We start from the raw sequence: 18,751 nt of genomic DNA on the forward strand, positions 1-18,751 counted from the left end.
TCGGCGGTTCAAATCCCCGCAACGGGGTGAGCTCCCGTTGCTCAGTCCCTGCTCCTGCCAACCTAGCAGTTCGAAAGCCCATCAAAGTGCAAGTAGATAAATAGGTACTGCTCCGGTGGGAAGGTCCAGCGGGAAGGTAAACGCTCCAGCGGGAAGGTAAACGGCGTTTCCATGCGCTACTCTGGTTCACCAGAAGTGGCTTAGTCATGCTGGCCACATGACCCGGAAAAACTGTCTGTGGACAAACGCCGGCTCCCTCGGCCTGTAAAGCAAGATGAGCTCCGCAACCCATGTTAACCCTGTCCGTGGGCCATGCTGGCTGTGACATTGGCTAGTGACAGAGGAGTCAAATATCTGAAGTGCCACAAGGTCCATGCAGCCTGCCATTGGTGCTTCACACCCTACCTGTGTATTCACAGTAGTCAGAGATATGGTTTATAAGAAAAGCTTGACTCAGAGCCACCATGTATCAGTTACATGAGCCTTGGAAAATTAGCACTCCTGGAGAGCAAAGACTATAAATTAGTTGACCTGTGGAATAACTCTGTTTTAACTGGTACAGTGCTATCCATCTCATCCCTCCCCTACTTTTCTACAATAAAACCCCCCATTAGATGAAGGCCCAGACTGTAGTGCTTGCTGCACACACAGAGGCAAATTTTCACAAAATGTGAACCGGAAATACATCTTTGGCAAAGCTCTGAACACATGGCGGGCACTCACAGAAAAGCTGAAAGTGCCTGTTTGGAGTGTATCTTTCCCGTACAAAATGCTGTTACTAAAGCACCAGTGTACAGACATCAGATTGAAAAGGAAATGTCACGAGAGTATGAGTGGTGTTAGTTCAAGAATTGGGCAGTGGTGCTGCAAAGGAGAAGGGGAAATAGAAGTGATGGGGATGGAGATAGGAGGCCCCTGGCATGTTAGATGATGTGAAATGTGCTGGAGGGTTGGACTGGTGGGTGTATGTAACAGGGAAGTGAAGCAGAACTCCTATTGATCCCTGGTAAACAGTGATCAATCGGTGCCTGAATAACTGTTCTGACTACTATTTGCTATTGCTATCTTACAGAGAAAGACGAACAAATGGGGCTCAACAATTATTGAATACAGAACAAACAAGCCATCTCGCTTGCCCATCCTTGACATTGCACCTTTGGACATTGGTGGCCCTGATCAAGAATTCAGTATCGACATTGGCCCAGTCTGTTTCAAATGAATGAACTAAAACTAACTTAAAACAAAACCAAAAAAAAAAAAGTATTCTCTCTTTGCCATTTCTTCTTTTATACTGAAAGCTGACTCCTTCCATTTCTTCAGTTCATCTACTAGCTTAAAATCTGGGCGAAAGAGGAGAAGGATTTGTTGGAACGTTGTGCAATGCAATTTAATACAGCCCCAAAAAGGAATCAGAAGGTGTTTTTTTTCCCAAGATTTTGTCACCTTGTTGTGGAAAATGTCAGCCTTTGTGTAAAAAAACAAAACCAAATAAACAAAAACCAAATAAAAAAATCCTGAAAGTCTGCACCACTTGTGGCCTTTGACTATCTTCCGCAGAGGAAGTTTAAAACCACAACTTCCAAAGGTTTGAACTACCTCATACACTTCTAAGCCAAGTGTGATCCACATTCTTATACATATGATCTGAGGTGCTTTTGGTCCCGTGCGTAAGTGAAAGGTGCTGATTCAGTCTTACAGAATATATAACCAATACTTGAACTTTAATGGTGCTAGAGTCATTTGGATAAGAAAAGAAAAGAAAAAACACACCACTTTTCTGTATTAAGTTGTATTGTTTCTTTGGAATCTGTCTCGGAATAAAGTCAGACTATCCCATCTCACCCCCAGACTAAGCATGTGGATCATTTCTTTCCCACCCCATCCTCATTCTCTTCTCCCACATCAGGTGTCCGTTCTTTTAAATCTCATTTTCATCCTCTACAATGGGCAGAAAAGGAATCATCATTTCTCAAAAACAAATTGTACCTATTTTGTATATGTGAGATGTTTAAATAAATTGTGAAAAAAATTGAAATAAAGCATGTCCACTGTTCCAAAAGAAACCACTGAATGAGTAAAGTTCCTTGCTTAAATGCCTCAAGAGATATTTTCACATCTAATGTTTACTTTCCAACTCGTGATTCTTTCCTATTAAAATGTAGAAAGTTAGCAAGATTCAGATGTGCTTCTGATGTGTTTTGACTACACCCAACCCCCTGTGTTTTGGTTTTTCTGGTTCATCTGATGGTTGAATACGCTAAAGACTACTAACTTCATTACAATGAATAGGCCACTGCTTGCTATATACTAAACACCAATTAATACCCTTTCCAACAAACTATGCATAATAAGCCAGTGTCTGTCTTGTTTTTATATATCTTTGATATGCTCCAATTCTGTAAAACAAAGCATTTCCCAATGAAGTACGTCAATCTATTTTAGAAAGAGACACAATAAAATTTCCACTCCAGAGTTCGTAACCAGTCAGACCTCAAATTCTACTCGCAATTGTATCAACATTCCCTCTTTTTACCATGTGTATTCTCTACTTTTGTTTTCCATACAAACAAATCCATAAAGGCCACACAACCCTCAAATAAGCCACAGTCCTCATCACACAACGTGACACAAATTAAGTGCACTACAAAGCACATACCATTGATTTCAAAGGTATTTATTTCCAACAAGAAAAGTTTAACAAAGTTGTTTCGGCTCTGGGCAGGCTGCATTTGGAGTACAGAGCCCAGTTTCAGATGCCACATTTTAAGGATGATGATTGATCGGGAAGCCAACTTTGAAAAAGCTGGGTATGTTTATTCTTGAGAAGTGTATGTTAGCTGTCTTCAAAGATTGAAGAACTGCCATACAGTTAGAGCAGGCTTGATTCCTGTTCCTCCAGAAGACAGGATGAGAACCAAGGTATGGAAATGGAAGGTAATTAGATTTCAGCAAAGGATCAGAAGCATCCTTGTGGTAACAGCTGTTTAGCCATGGATCAGGCTGTCTTGGGAGGTGGGGGACTGCCCTTCACTAGGTATTGAAGTAAAGGTTGCTTGCCGTCTGTCAGGGATGCTATAATCACATCCTATATTGTAGATGCTGCATCTCATGGGGGTTGACTAAGGACCTTCCAGCTCCATGAGCCTGTGATCTAAGAGCAAATCTACGCATTCAGGAAAAGCCAGTGGTACACTCATCTTCTGAAGCACCATAGGAAATAAACAGATGTTTGCTCCTAATGTCAAAAGCGCTTTGCTCTTGGAAAGCTAGCAATGCAGGTTTTCTAACCTCCCCAACATGCTAATTTTCTATATGCAGGTAGGGTTTTTATTTTGTTGTTGTTGTTGGCTAAGAAGCACTCAGACATGATACAGTCCTAAAGGGCTGATCACCTGCTTTTTCTGACCACAGCAATGGGTTCACTTAGTGATATGAATGGAATTGTTTCAGAGTACAGTGGATTTATGCTATTTTTTTTTTTTATCAGCCCCATCATCTCATGTTGAGGTTTAACTGGAAGATCATCTTGTGACTGAGTCCCTCAATATGTTTCAGGGTGTTGAATTACTTCTCATTCTGAAAGCCAAATTCTGGGATTACCAGATGATGATGAATTCTGCTGGATCTGTTTGTAAGTTCATCCTCCATTTGGCTTTCATGTAAATTTAATTACAGGAAAGACAAATCCACCCAAAGTCATTTTAGAAATTCATTGCAATCTTAATTCTTCTGACTTTGCTTTCCTGGATCTTTATAAAGAGACCGTGTGCCTGATGCTATTCATAGGCCCCGTAAATTCTGTTACAATGGCACAGTTGTTGAGCAATTTTCAAGAATTCAGTGGTGCCTGACTTCAAGAAGATGTTTCTGAACTACCGGAAAAAGAATTTCATTCATTTAGTAAACAATCTGTTCAGCAAGATAATTTTTTTGTCTAGTTCTTTAAAAGCACAAGATGATCACAGTACTGAGAGGTGCCATCATTTGACTAAAATCAGGCAACAACAACAACAATTGTTTCTATTATTTATATGCTACCCATCTGACTGGGCTGTCCCAGCCACTCTGGGCAGCTCCCAACAAAATGTTAAAAACACAATAAAACATCAGCCATTAAAAACTTCCTTGAACAGGCCTACCTGCAGATGTCTTCTAAAAGTCAAAAAGTTGTTTATCTGTTTGATATCTGGTGTAAAAGGACTGATACAAAAAGCATTTCCCTCCCCCCCCCCCAGCAAGGTTTTGCATCTGGTCCTTGCTGAATATTATATTATATTATATTATATTATATTATATTATATTATATTATATTAATTATATTATAAATATTAAATATTACATTTGTAGCCCACATTTCCTCCAGGAGATCTAGGTGGCATACATGGGTCTTCTTCCTCCTTGTCCCGTTTTATCCTCACAACAGCTCTGAGAAGTAGGTTAGGTGATGTACTGGCCCGTGGTCACCCAATGAGCATCAGGGCTGAGGGGAGATTTGAATCCTGGCATCCCAGAACTTACCTTGACATTCTAACCACTGCACCACACTAGCTCTAGATTATTATTTTTTATTATTAAGAAGAAGAAATGCATAGTAGAATACAGATGATCATAAAATACAGATTCTCAACAGAGACAGCATAAAAAGCAAGGGAAGAGAAAATCAGCAGCGGGTTCTCTAAAATAAAAAGAATAGTGCACAAATGAAGAATCTTCTCTCTAGCCAAAGTACCGTAGGTGTATTAGGCGTCTGGGTGTATAAGACGACCCCCAATTTTTGCTGTTCAGTTTTAGAGTTATAGCGTTTGAGTGCCACCAGGGGCAGAGCGCGCACCCCTCCGCTGCCTCTGCTGTCGCAGCAGCAGCAGCCCAAGGCAAGGCGTTTGGCGGGCAGGCGGACAAGCGCCACACTCGGAAGGACTTTCCGTATCCCCTTCTGTGGGGAGGGAAGAGGAACGACAGCAGAAGGGGTGCCTCTGCTCACCAGCTCCCTCTCCTCCTTCCCAATGCGTATACCTGGTGTATAAGATAACCCCCGACATTTGGGGTGATTTTCCAGGGATAAAAAGTCATCTTGTACGCTGGAACATATGGTAACTATTAATCCCAGCCACCCACAGAAAATGACAGGCCCTCCCAGCTCTCACCTGGGAGCTTTCCTTTCCCAGCCTCTCACACTGGGAGATTTTCAGTTTCCTGCCTCTCACGAGGCTGCTTCCACCATCTATCTGTCACTTTCATGAGGGTCCACACCTTGGCCCCCAATAGCATCCCAGAAGAGGGGACACCTCTACCCCCTGAGGTTAGTCCCATGGGCATTGGCCCATCACTGCCTGTGGCACATCTGTCCATATCTGAGGATCTCTCTGAGGCAGATAAGGATCCCTGTCCCAATCTGGAGCAGTTTGCTGTACACACAAGCAGACCAATCTAGAGCAAAGTTATCCACAATGGAACATGGTTTTAAAGGCCACTTCATGAGGTGCCTTTCTGGACGCATCCTTTATTAATGGAAAATGCAGCATAGCCTATCATCTGAAGGATTGGAAAAGACAAAGTGTGCTCAAAATATTTTTGCGTTGATTGAAAGTTCACAGTGCTAGTTTCAAATCGCTGCACTTTCTTGGGCAAGTGTCTCCCATTCTGAAAAATTCAAAAGCCACTTGCAGCCATCGAAGGGTAGCAGTTTTGTGTCATTAATCAAAATAGAAGGCATCATCCACTGAACAGGTGCCTATCACAAAACTAGTTAAAGGCACAGGAGCGCAGCAAGGGATGGGGAGACAATGTTGTCTTGGGGGGGCAGCAACTGAGAGAATCCCTGCCACCTAGCAATTCTGTACAAATATCAGTTAATTTTAACACACCCTATCCTCAAAAAACTATGTTTAATTTCATTGCTTTGTTCCAATATGTGGGAATTATTTTTTCTTTGAACTCAAATTGTTAATTACAAAGAAAGAAACCAAAGTTTATCAGCACTTGTCTAGGCAGAAATAAGGCCAACTTCAGTGGGGTTCTCTCCCAGCTAGGGGTGTGGGAGAGATTTTATTCAGTTCGCATTTAAAGCTGAATTAATCAAATTTGCACTTTCTGAAACAAAATGAGAACCAAAGCCGAACCTTTCAAAATTTGCAGTTATCCATAATTTGCGATGAAGTTATCCAAGCAATGTTTGCAAAAAAACAAATGCATATATTAGGGGGAAATGAGCATAAAAATGAATACATTTGTGAAAACAACACGCAGAAATTAATTATATTATGAGAAATTGCTTGCAAAAAGAGTATGTGAGTCAAAACGTGCACATGAAACTGCTGAAGAATTTTCATGAGATTTTCATGACGTTTTGGGGGAGGGGTTGCAAACTGCTTCAGAAATGTGGAGAACCGAATTTAAAATGGGGAAAAACTGAGAGAGCTGAAATTGACAAATTCTCCCATCCTTCCTGCCAGCTAAGTGCTTATAGGATTGCAGCCTAAATCAGTCTTGTTTTCAATGCAACGGCTATAGACTGCCACCTGCTGTCTTGCAAAGGAAGTGTTGGAATACATGGGATCTGTCTTTTTGGCACCATCAGGACTGGAAGCAAGGTATGCTCCAGGGGGTGGGGTAGAGGGCCACCCTCCTCTCTGTTGTCACAACTACCCATTCTTAAACTTCTTTAGACCACTTAAAGTTGCGATACTGCAATTTACTCTAGGGTGCTGCTAGTTCCACTGAACCCTGTGGGATTGCATGGCCAGCTTCTTCAGTCACATTTTTCTCTCAGCAATACAATTTAGGTAATACCACATCCTAGTTTTCAGCAACAACAAACATGCAAAAGATAAATTCAGCTATAGGTGCCACACTCTCCCTGATTTATATGAAAATGTTTACCAAATGCAGACTGGGCATTCGAATCTTTGAAAACTTTTCCGTGGCTGTCCTAATGTAGCAGGTTAAAATGTTCCAATTTTTTTAAAAAATAAATCCTTCTCTTGTCCAAGGGGTGGCAGCCTTAACACACATGTTGGATTAGAGAGCAGGATTCTTTAATTCACGGACATGCTGAGGACAAGTTATTCTATTTATTTATTGTAGATGTCATCAAGTAAATGTTAGTTGTAATTAAGTATTTTGGCAGCATCCTAGACATTCTTATACGTTTTGAAAAATATTAGAGAGAGGCATGTCTTCCAGCAAGCATATGTAACCTCTGGCTTGGCTCTACCGGGTTTAGCTGAAATAAAACTTGCAAATATTTGAATGGGGGGGATTCAAAAGAGTCATAGTTGTATTGAATAATAACACATAGATCAAAACACATAAGTAATATATTTAAAACAAGAACAATGCACCCAATAGCCCCCAAGAAAATATGTACAGTGGTACCTCGGGTTACACACGCTTCAGGTTACATACGCTTCAGGTTACAGACTCCACTAACCCAGAAATATTACCTCGGGTTAAGAACTTTGCTTCAGGATGAGAACAGAAATTGTGCAGCGGAGGCGCAGTTGCAGCAGGAGGCCCCATTAGCTAAAGTGGTGCTTCAGGTTAAGTACAGTTTCAGGTTAAGAACAGACCTCCAGAACAAATTAGGTACTTAACCCGAGGTACCACTGTAATTCTTGCTTACAAACTTTGTAGCTAGCCAGTCCAAAGCTTCTTGCAGCTTACCAGGGCACTTCAGAGCTACTTCTGTGTAGATAGGGTTTATCTCAAAGCTGCTGGGAAAACAGCAGCAGCAGCAGGCAAACATATAAGTTGCAGCTTGAAGGATATAATCTTGCAATATGCAAATAAAACTAAAACTACTATATAAACACTGCCTTGAGGCATATGCTGCAGACATGGTATCTTCTTTCTGTTCATGTTAAGCTTTGTTTTGGAGAAATCCTTGACAGTTTTGGATGTATGCACACTCTTAAGATTATATTTGGGGGATGGGCATAACAGACAGACAACAAACATGGATTCTGTGAGCATTTATACTTGCTTAAGAGACTAGAAGGCTAGAAGGACAGACACACACACACACACACACACACACACACACACACCTTGTCCACGGTCTGATGATCTGACTGTCCTTTCCATTTTGAATGCATAGTTTGTAATCATCATACCTACTCAGACATATGGACTGCATGCTGTATATTAATCTATATGTCTACATTAAGTTTCCCTTTCTTTCTGTTATATTTTCAAATAAACATTTTTTTTAAACCAAATAAAATAGTACTGTAGAGAGAGAAAATGATTCCACAACCACTTGCTAGTTAATACATTCAATTTAGTTTTCTTTTACAAGGCGATAACCACGGACTCCTCCCTGCCCTGTGCTCTTTTCTTAATACTGTAGTCTTCACTGAGGGACTCCTGACCCCTTGTCAGGAATAAACTTAACCAGGCTGCTTTCAGATTGGCACCTGACATTTACCTCTCACCCCCTTTCAGTGCTTTGTTGATGATGCAATTAGAATGTACCATCAACATCAAGGAGGGCATTTCCCCTTTTAAAAATCTGGAACATGCTGCAGTACGGGAGTTTCCTTGGCACTGACTTTTGACGTCTTTTTGGCATCAGGTGTAGATGTTTTCATTCTCCTATAAATTTCAGGGAACACACTGGTTGTATCTGCAGCTATTTTAACTAGGAGTTTGGTGATCATCTTGTGTTTTGCAAGGGAGACGGTATTTTGGTGTTCTATCCATGATGAGATGACCATGTGCTATCTTTAGTTTGCCAGTATTGATTTTAATTCTGTATTTTTTGAATTGTGCTGTATGAATATGAAAGCTGAGGCTCCAATACTTTGGCCACCTCATGAGAAGAGAAGACTCCCTGGAAAAGACCCTGATGTTGGGAAAGATGGAGGGCACAAGGAGAAGGGGACGACAGAGGACGAGATGGTTGGACAATGTTCTCGAAGTTACCAGCATGAGTTTGACCAAACTGCGGGAGGCAGTGGAAGACAGAAGTGCTTGGCGTGCTCTGGTCCTTGGGGTCACGAAGAGTCGGACATGACAACAACAACAACAACAAAGTATGAATTTTTCTACTGTGTGAGTCACTTTGATACCGTAAAAAAAAAGTGATACTAATAATCCATCAACACCAATGGGCATTCCTGGTGTGCTGATTTGGCTCTGATTTTGACCCTTCTCCTTGTCCTACCCACTCCCAGATTGCTGTTGAACAGACAAATGGCTTTTGTGATGCTGCCAGGAAACACCCCTGTCATTTCTGCTACTTGCCTTTCCCACTGTTCTTCCCGACCATTGTAAATCAAAAAATCAAAAAATGAGAACACCTAGCAAAATGACCCATGTGTGCTCTGCTGTGAGTCAACAGGTGTAGTACTGAAGATACCCCAGATATATGGCTCCTCCAAATGACCTGTTAGTTTAGCATTCATCCCAATATGCTTGCACAAAAATTACACAGAGGTGAGGTGGATTGTGAGTGAACTGACCAGACCAGTTATATCATACTGGGGTTTTTAAGGATGTTTTAGCTATGGTCAGTATATTTTAAAATGTATTGCAGCATTGGTGCTGTTTCATTGGTCTGAAAACCACTTTGGAACTCCAGTTGGGGTAAAAAGTTGTATATAAATACCACAACTATGCGTTGCCCAGAAGCAACTGTAATTTGTTTGTAGCAGAAGCAGGCTTTCAATGCACTTGGTTGGGCAGATAGGAAGACACTTCTTCACACATGATTTAACTTACAGAATTCAGGAACCACAAGAGAGCAGTGATGGCCACTAAATAGCTTTCTTAAAATACAGTGGTACCTCGGGTTACATACACTTCAGGTTACATACGCTTCAGGTTACAGACCCCGTTAACCCAGAAAGAGTACCTCGGATTAAGAACTTTGCTTCAGGATAACAGAAATCGCGCAGCGGCAGCGGGAGGCTCCATTAGCTAAAGTGGTGTTTCAGGTTAAGAACAGTTACAGGTTAAGAACAGACCTTCAGAACGAATTAAGTTCTTAACCTGAGGTACCACTGTACTTTGGGAAAATGAAAGGCCTGCTGAAGGCTATTAGCCATGCTAGCTAATAGGTGGAATGTCAGTGTGTTGCAGTGATTAGAGTGTCAGACAAGGCCCTGCAAGACCAGGATTCAAATCCCCACTCCACTATGAAATTCACTGGGTGACCAGTCAGTGTGTCTCTGTCCAATCTACCTCATAGAATTATTAAGGGGGTTAAATGAGGATGGGGAGAGAACTGTGTATGCCACCTTGAGCTCTTTGGAGCAAAAGGTGGCAAATAAAGGCAATAAGTAAGTAAGCAAGTAAATGATAATTGAATTAAATCTCTGTGTTCAGGGGCAATTCAGCTGATGCATGGCAAGGGAAAGCTGTTGCCTCAAAGCCGAGCTTGTAGTTTTCTCAAAGGGGCTTGGTTCCTTGTTGTTTAAAAAAGAAACACAGTTCTGAAGAACATGGACCCCTTTTACATGGTAGACCTCAGTTTAGTGGTAGAGCATGCAAAATAATTCCATGCAAACCCTGGCCTCTCCCAACAGGGTTGGAAGTCTCCATGCCTTGCCCCAAAAGTGGAATGTTCAAGGTGCCCTGTAATAATTGATGTTGGCACAGCCTAATTATGATGTTTCAAAAGTTGAGTGAATTAGTGACTGCGTTTGAAGGCAAAACACAGCACACCTTCCACATTAGTAATACATTGAGGCCTTAACCCAGTAAGACAGACAAGGTCAAAAGGGTGTGATGTGGGCCAAGAGTTTTCGTACAACATATCTGCCTCCTCAGAAGAAACTAATGAAAACCAGTTGAACCTAACTGGAGAAGCAGTGACTTCAGGTGCCCCCATTAGAGAGCTGCCATGCCAGTTATTTCCAAACTGGATCAGATGTGAGTGATTTCATTAGAAAAATGCTTTTCAAACTGTTCACAAAAAGGCTTGCAAAAGCCTGTCCACTTCAGCAAACATTCTCATTGTATGGTTTACATCACTTGTTGATGACACACCTCTTTACCCTGGCTTTTGACATTTACAATTAATGTTATTCTGTTGGCAGTACATTCTTTGGTTTGTTTTACATTGTTTTATTGTATGTTAAGGTTAAATTTTGCAACCTTCCCTGAGACATTATGGGGAAGGGTGGATTAAAAGTCTCTTACAGTATATAAGTAAAATAATGTCATCACTAGGGATGTGGAAGAAATTAAAATCAGTTCACATTTAAAGGCAAACTTACCTAAATTGCACTTTCCAAACCAACATGGGGATCAAAATGCAACAGTTCTTTCAAATTTGCACTTCTCTGAATTTTGCAATGCAGTTCTCCAACCAAGTAATATGTGCCAAAATGCGTTGTATTAAGGAAAATTGCTTTGTAGAAATGTGTATACAAAATAGCTCTGCCTGATTCCACCAGTTCAATGCAATGGCAGCTGGGAAGAAATTGCCCTGCCTGTTCTCATTTCCAGTCTTGCATGGCAGGAACTCTATGCCTGAACACATATGTGGAGCCACTTTTTTTTCTCTTTTTTTCAAGCCCCAGCTCAAAATCATTTCTCTAAAGCCTCTATCTTAGGGCCCCTGCTAGACTGGCGTTATGTTATGGCTGCATTCTGCAACATGTTCTTGCCACAATAATTGTGAATGAGTGGTGGATTTTTTATGCTTTATGTACTATTCAGTAGTGCTTCTTCCCTGATGTTAACATTATTGCTGTCTGGGCAAACTATTGTGCAACAGAAATAAACCAGAGCATTTGTGGTATTCAATTTTAGAAGAAAGCCACAGGATTAACACTGACTGGAAATGAAGCCATGTGGCTACCCTCCTGGAGCTGTTGCAAGGACAAGTATTACTGAAAGCAGGCTCACATATGACCACTCTGAGAGCATCAAGAGCACAAAGCATTACGAACGCACAATAAAAAGGACATCTGGAGGTACATTCATTTTACACAGCCTGGTCTCATTTTTGTTTAATCAGAGGTGAAAGCAGTCAGGCTTCCCCTTGAATAAGAATGCATTGTTTTACAGCCTTAGCCCTCTTCACCCACAACTGAAACAAAGTCTAATACTGCAATCTTACACACCAGGGAAATACATACCCCTCACCCCAGCATTTTTTCCTCCCTTCTAACATATCACCCATTTTATTAGTTATTACAAAAATAAAGGGAAAAAATAGACATAGTGCTGTGTTGAACAAAAAATTGTAAACTTCTGTGACCAGCTCCCTGGTTTGTCCTCCCTGATGAAGACACAAATCATCCCCTACCAAAGGGTGTAACAATAATAACCACAGTATGCTGATGCGTGCATATATAATTCTACCCCTTCCCCTTTTAAGGTGTTGCTTTCCTATTGAAACCTGCAATCTAAAAAAGCTACATGCAGACCAGAACTGCCAGCTCCAGATCTCACCTATATGGCTTGTCCAAAGTATCCATATTCAATGAGAGCATAGTGCTCAGCAGAACTATAGTCTAGTTATGCCATCCCTGAGTTGTCCATCAGCACATCAAGGCAACCAGTTTTCAGCTTTCTCCAGCAATCATAAATCAGCCATTCCTTTGTTTTAGCAAATACTAAGAGAACAAAAATTCCCATGGTTCTTTGTTTGTGTTGTTAAAAGAATTCAAAAGTCACATCAATAAACATTACATTCACAATTCTTACACTGTAAACATTTTTACATGGGATTTGTTAAGGCAGATGAAGCAAAAACAATGGACAAAGGAAGTTCTCATGTCACCAGAGTATTTTTGAGAGCTATGAATTGTAGCTAAAAACAGCCTCCACAATGTCTAGGGAATTATTCCCCTGGGAACCTTTCAGCAAATACGGGAAATAAATTCAAATAATGTGTTGTGCTAATATTTACATTTGTTAGTAGAGCATCGTCAAGGATTAAAGGACGGCTGCTATTCAGCAACCAAATGCAATGAAACCAGCAAGGCTTTTGCAAGTCTGTCCTATCTCATTAACCTTTTAGTTATTTGTGTGCCAATAAGCAAATAGAGATGATACAGTCAATTCTGTGCACTTAAATTTCAAAATGACTCCTGAGTAAGCAGTCAAAGGATCGAGACTGAGATCAAGTGAGAGCTCCTCTTACTGATCAGTAATTGGCAAAGGAGCATGAAAGAGAGAGTAGAAATGAATGGACATTTTTTTCTAGTGGAGGGTTGTAGAAAGTGGACCTCTGCTTCTTAATTTGTTCATAAATGATCTAGAGGTAGGGGTTAGCAGTGAGGTAGCAAAGTTTGCTGATGATACCAAATTGTTTAGGATGGTTCAAACAAAAGGAGACTGTGAGGAGCTCCAAAAGGATCTCTCCAAACTGATTTCATGTATATGCTAATAGTGTCTGAAATGATGGCAAGTGACCAGGCAAGAGGCTTTTAAGGCACAGTGCATAGCTCAACAAAGATGTCAACCCAGTGGGCAGCAGCTGTGAAGAAGGCAAATGCCAAGTTAAGGATAATTAGCCAAGGGATGGAAGATAAAACTGCCAGTACCATAACGCCATTATGCAAAGGTATGGGGAGGTATCCTGTGTACAGGCTGTAGTCACCTCACCTCAAAAAAGATATTGCAACAGAGCTGGGGAAAGTTCGGAAAACAATCAAGTGTCTGGAGCAGCTCCCCTATGACAATAGGATTACAACATTTGGGGCTTTTTAGTTTAGAAAAAAGGAAAGAAGAGATATATTTGAGCTGCATCAATTATGCATGGTGTGGAGCAAATGAATACAAGGAAGATATGAGGGCAGGTGGCAATTTCTGTTCCTAGCCCTGAAACAAAATACAATAAAAAATACCAAGTTGTCAGTTTGTCCAGTGGTTCAGGAAATGTAATTAAGCACACAGGGTTGTCATTGATTCTTTCGACAGGTGAGTGGGGCTAAAACTGAGGCGGACCTTCAAAAGATGATGCAGCAATGACTATGGCAGAGAACTAAAGAAAAATTACACGTAGGGCAGGGTCACTAAAAGGAAATACTGTAACCACGCCAGAGTTCAAGTAAAGTCGCGGCACTGCCTCACCCCTCTGAAAGCACTCGGGGATTTGCAACCCTATGGAAGATGTGCTGACGGACAGCGGCCAACTTGGGTGACTTTTAAAGCAAGTCCAGTTCCTGGAGGGTGGGCCGGGCTGCCAAGGGCTGGTTAGTCAACGTGGCTCTCGTGGCCTCCGGCACTACCTGTCCCGGGGCGGGGGGCAAGAGGGAAAGGGCTATCCTGCCCTGCCCCTGGGCTTCCCACCTCTGCCTGGGCCTGCCCCACAGAGTGACGGTGCCCGAAGAGACTTTGATCCCCACCCACGGGAGCGGCGTCCCCTTGCTTTTGCCAAGCCAGCAGAGCAGGTTAGGCAGGTGGAGGAGGAAGCGGCTGCTGCCTCCCCGTCGAATGCGAACACCCGAGTCAAACCGGCTGAGGGAAAGAAGTTCGCTTCTTTCGCCAAGTTTCGCTTCCCCCCTCTCCCCGCCGCCCTTTCGCGCCTTGTTCGCGGGAGAAAGAGAGAGGCGCGAGGGTTCGCCCGCTCCGCTCCATGGCTGCGGCAGAGGAGGGGCCAGGCGGCGGGGCGGCGCCGCGAGGGGCGGGAGCGGACCAGCCGCCGCCGCCGCCGCAGCAGCGCGAGGGGGGCGCGGATGGCCGTTGGGGGCAACGGCAGCAGCAGCTTCAGCCGCCGCTTCAGGAACCGTACGGGAAAGCGAGCGCTCTCCTGGCTGCTGAGGTGAAGCGGCGGCGCCCGGACGAGGAGGAAGGGGAGGGGGCCGCGCTTCTGCCGCCGCTGCTCTTGGGCGAAGCGGAGGACGAGGACGCCGACGACCCGCCCGCCTCCGCGGGGCTCTCCTCGCTGGGCTTCTCTCCCCTGCGCTGGTGGCGGCGGCAGAAGCGGCGGCTCTTCCTCTCCCCTCCGCCGCCCCCGCTGGGGACCCAGCGCAGCTGCCCGTGCGCCGCCGCCCGCTCCTTCGCGCACTGTTGTCATGGAGGAGCCAAGATGGCGGCCCTGGCCTACACCTTGGGCAAGCGCGAGATCAACCACTACTTCAGCGTGAGGAGCGCCAAGGCGCTGGCGCTGGGCGCCGTCCTGCTGCTCGCCGCCTGCCACGCCGCCTCGCGCCGGTACCGAGGTGAGGAAGGGGCGGCGGGGAGGAGGAGGAGGAGGAGGGCGTGTGTGGAGGGGCGAGATGAGAGAGGGAGCGGAGAAGTTGGCCGTGGTTATTGGGGATCCGCTGGGAGCAGAAATGGGGTCCCTCGCTTCCTCCTCCTCCACCACCCCCACAGTTCAGGGGGAGCCTTGGAAGGGGCTTCCTTTGGCATCGGGCGAAAGCCGCCACTTCAGGTGTCTCTGGGAGGCAGGGACGTCTCTCCCTCCTCCCCCCATTTCCTCCAAGCCCTTGCAAAGCAAGCGCTTAGCTGGCCGAGGAAGGGGGACTGACACCTGCCAAACTTCGCCCCGGCGGGAGCATCCTTTCTCGCCACGCCACATCCGCCTGCCTTGGCAGCTCCAGCTTGCGTTTGCAGACAGGCAAGAAAACCGCGGCAAGCGCCGTAAGGGCAGAGGAGAAGCCGGTCCGTGCGGATTTCTGCAGGAAGCAGCTGTCCAAATTAAACAACCCAGGCTTGTTTGACTTTGGGCGCAATATTTTTTACTTTGTTTATTAAATGTGTGTGCTGCCCTTCACCCGAAGATCACAGGGCGGTCCACGACATAAAAATGCAAAATGAAGACAGAAAACGCCATTATAACCAGGGACAGGCTATTGGTCTAGCTGGCCGGGTGTTGCAAACTCTGACTGGCAGTATCTCTCTAAGGTCTCAAGCAGATGCCCCTTTTCCCATCACCTACCTGCTCTCTGCTTCTGGAGATGCCAGGACTTGAGTCTGGAGCTTTCTGCCAGGCAGAACATGTGCTCTCTCACTGAGCTGCGATCCCTCGCTTCAGAAGGGCTGGCTGCATTTTTCTTTTCTTTTTTAAAAAGAAATTATTACCCACGCAGGAAGTTGTAGCGGTTTTGGGGTTGCTGTTTAACTAAATTCTTAGCCTGAGGTCTGTGCTAGCTAATTAGGAGTGTGCAGTATAAACAAAGAAAATGTGTGGGAGTGAGGAGTGTAAATCATGCAAACTGGCAGCTTTGCAAGAAGCTGCTGACATGCAAGGTAGGAGAAGGTGGTGTGCTTGAGATACGTTGAAAGAGTGTGGCTTCGAGATCCTAAATTAAAAGATTAAGACCTCTCCCTGCTATGACTCTCTTCTTTTTTGTCCTGCCCTCATTTGACACTGGAAATAGAAATGTATATGCTTGCTTTCAAGAACAGCAGTGGTGACAGAGGTGAACATCAGACAAAGCAGGGCTCCCTACAGAAGTGTTTGGGGAAGCAATGCTTCTCATGTCCTCTCCAGCATCTGAACTGAGACTCCAATACACCTTTATTTTGTTTGCTACAAAGGAAATACGTTAGTTGAGTAGTGACTTGACCAAGGCCACCCAGTGAGCTTCTTACATTTGAGTGGGGTATTTGAATCTGGGTTACTAACATCCAGAAACTAAACTCAAGCTGAAATCCTACCCACTGCCCTAAAAAGCTTTCAGATGTTTTTGTTCAGAGTGACTGGAAGTAAGAGTATTTTGAATTCCTCAAGCCTTTTGCATGAGTGGGTGGTCATCACTTCACTCACTGTATGGTGTCATGTGGTTTGTGGGGATTGGTGCATCGTATGTTTATATTATTATTCAGTTTATTTATATACCATTTTTTGGCCCAAAGGTCTCCTCAAACAGTAAACATCATACTAAAATAAAATCTACAGTAGAGTAAAATGGCATAAATCAATAAGACGGCAAAATCTTAACACATAAGGGCCAAAGAAAAGCCTTCCAAGACGGAGAATTAAAAGAGTGCTCTTACAATACCCAAACATTGAAAAAAAGTTCCATATAGAAGCACTTGCGGCTGCATAATTTTAAATAATTCTTCCTTATATGGGGTCCTTGTAGCTTCCCACAAGTTGTTTTGCTCTTCAGCACGAAGTCGAGTACTCTATACTGGGAATTTTCCAAGGGACTATGAGAGGGAAATACTACTCTCTAGGATTGCTGAAGATCATTGATGTGGGTGTTATAGGTGACAAGTGAAATTTGCCACTTGTAAGTCTCACCTGTACAGCATTATTTCTGGGTACCAGTTTGGCCTTGTGGGTCTGATTTTTATTTTATCAGTTACCTTTAACACCGGAAACTACATTTTCTGAAAATAAAAATTAATTTCTTGGTAATCTAAAAAAATCTATTTAGCCTCACATTTTTTTTCCTTGTGAGACAATTAATTAACTTTCGATTTAAGAAAAATCCTTTATCTCCAGAGTACCTTGATATAAAGCATCATTTGAAAACATAAACTGACAAGAGCTGGGATAGCTCAGTCAGCAGAGTGTGAGGCTCTTAATCTCAGGGTTATGGGTTCAAGCCCCACACTAGGCACAAGATTGCAGGGGGTTGGACTAGATGGCCCTCATGGTCCCTTCCAACTCTACAGTTCTCTGATTCTATGCTTCTATAAACTATTCTGAAAGTGCAACATTTTGCAACTTTATCAAAAAGGGATAAGGAAGCTTGTTATTGTTGCCATCCATCTGTCTCAAGAGACAATGGAAGAGTGTGCCATTGGGGGTAAAGTTACACCATTGGGGAGTTAACAGCTCCTTTGTAGCTGTAGAGACCAATACAGGAGAAACATGTTTTATTGCAGCTGGAGCAGATGAAGACGTTTGGTTTCGCTGGTGCAGATGCACTATGGTGTTTTTTCTCTCCCTGCTTCTCCCAGCGGTCATTCCTGATCTGGTCATTTTTTTTTTGATACACAACCTGTCTGTCTGTCTCCAGGTACTGCAGTTGTTTGCAAGGCATTCCCACATGGCAGGGTTAATATTCTCAGCCTTCATGTCACGTTTGCAAACAACTTTATAACACAGAGTTGGTTTGTCAACAGGCCTGCTGCCTGATGCCAGCTCCCTGTGGAGCACATCCTTGGGGATCCTGCCATCTTCCATCCTGTGTACATTACCAAGCCAGTATAGACATCACTGAGACAGAACTTGGAAGAGCACGTATTTGTTTGAGGCTCTGTCCTGCCATGTGGTAGACCTTCATCTTGGTATTGGTCGTTAGCATACCCTTTCTCCCATACCCTTTTGGAGAGGTGCGCCATTGCTGTGGCTGCCTTACCAATACGCTTGTCCAGCATCAGTGGAAAGGTTGCGGGTTATGGTGGAGCCCAGGTAGACAAAATCGTCTTAACACCTGAAGCGTGTGATCACCAGTGCTGATGCATGGAGTGCTGGCAATGTCCTGACCCAAGATGTTGGTCTTTGTAAGGCTGAAGGTGAGGCCACACTCCACTTAGGCAAAACAGTTTATGAGTCTCTGTAGAGCTTCCTCTGAGTTCACTGTCAAGGGTCCATCATCTGCAAACAACATCCATACACCAATTCTTTTTCCAGTAGAAGCCCTATGTATTTTATTGAGGTTCATTCTGTTGCAAGACTGAGAATCAGATTAATAACCAGATAAAAAGTGCCGTTTGAAAACTCGCAGCAGCTGCAGAAGTATACTTCTGAGTGAGTGATACTTCCTTGTGTGAGTATGCAGAATTCGTAGAATGCAGAGTCCCAGATATTTTTTTCTGATGAGAAGTAGTTCCAGAACAAGTCCTAGCCTCTTAATTTTGATAAGCTCCCTAAAGTTTTTATTTCTATTTTAAA

The 18,751-nt window shown here is 43.5% G+C and overlaps 2 protein-coding genes and 1 long non-coding RNA gene across 3 annotated transcripts in view; 2 read left to right on the forward strand and 1 right to left on the reverse strand.

The window, feature by feature from the left end:
- The window catches only part of COL1A2 (collagen type I alpha 2 chain), a 57,893-nt gene extending 56,368 nt beyond the window's left edge, over positions 1-1,525 (forward strand). The window contains exon 49 of the mRNA XM_081881907.1: positions 1,073-1,525. Coding sequence (XP_081738033.1) covers positions 1,073-1,219 — 147 coding nt within the window. The 3' untranslated portion in view covers positions 1,220-1,525. The remainder of the gene's footprint in view (positions 1-1,072) is intronic.
- Positions 1,526-2,658: 1,133 nt separating this feature from the next.
- On the reverse strand, positions 2,659-14,522 carry LOC309325759. The gene is made up of 2 exons (XR_014149969.1): positions 12,403-14,522; positions 2,659-3,872 (listed from the first exon to the last, which is right to left on the reverse strand). It is a non-coding gene; the product is annotated as an uncharacterized lncRNA (long non-coding RNA).
- Positions 14,523-14,582: 60 nt separating this feature from the next.
- The window catches only part of CASD1 (CAS1 domain containing 1), a 30,760-nt gene continuing 26,591 nt past the window's right edge, over positions 14,583-18,751 (forward strand). Inside the window, exon 1 of the mRNA XM_081881987.1 lies at positions 14,583-15,119. Within this exon, the coding sequence (XP_081738113.1) occupies positions 14,987-15,119 (133 nt within the window). The 5' untranslated portion in view covers positions 14,583-14,986. The remainder of the gene's footprint in view (positions 15,120-18,751) is intronic.

Source organism: Podarcis erhardii (genome assembly GCF_964252035.2).
Source record: "Podarcis erhardii genome assembly, chromosome: 12".
Lineage (NCBI taxonomy): Eukaryota > Metazoa > Chordata > Lepidosauria > Squamata > Lacertidae > Podarcis > Podarcis erhardii.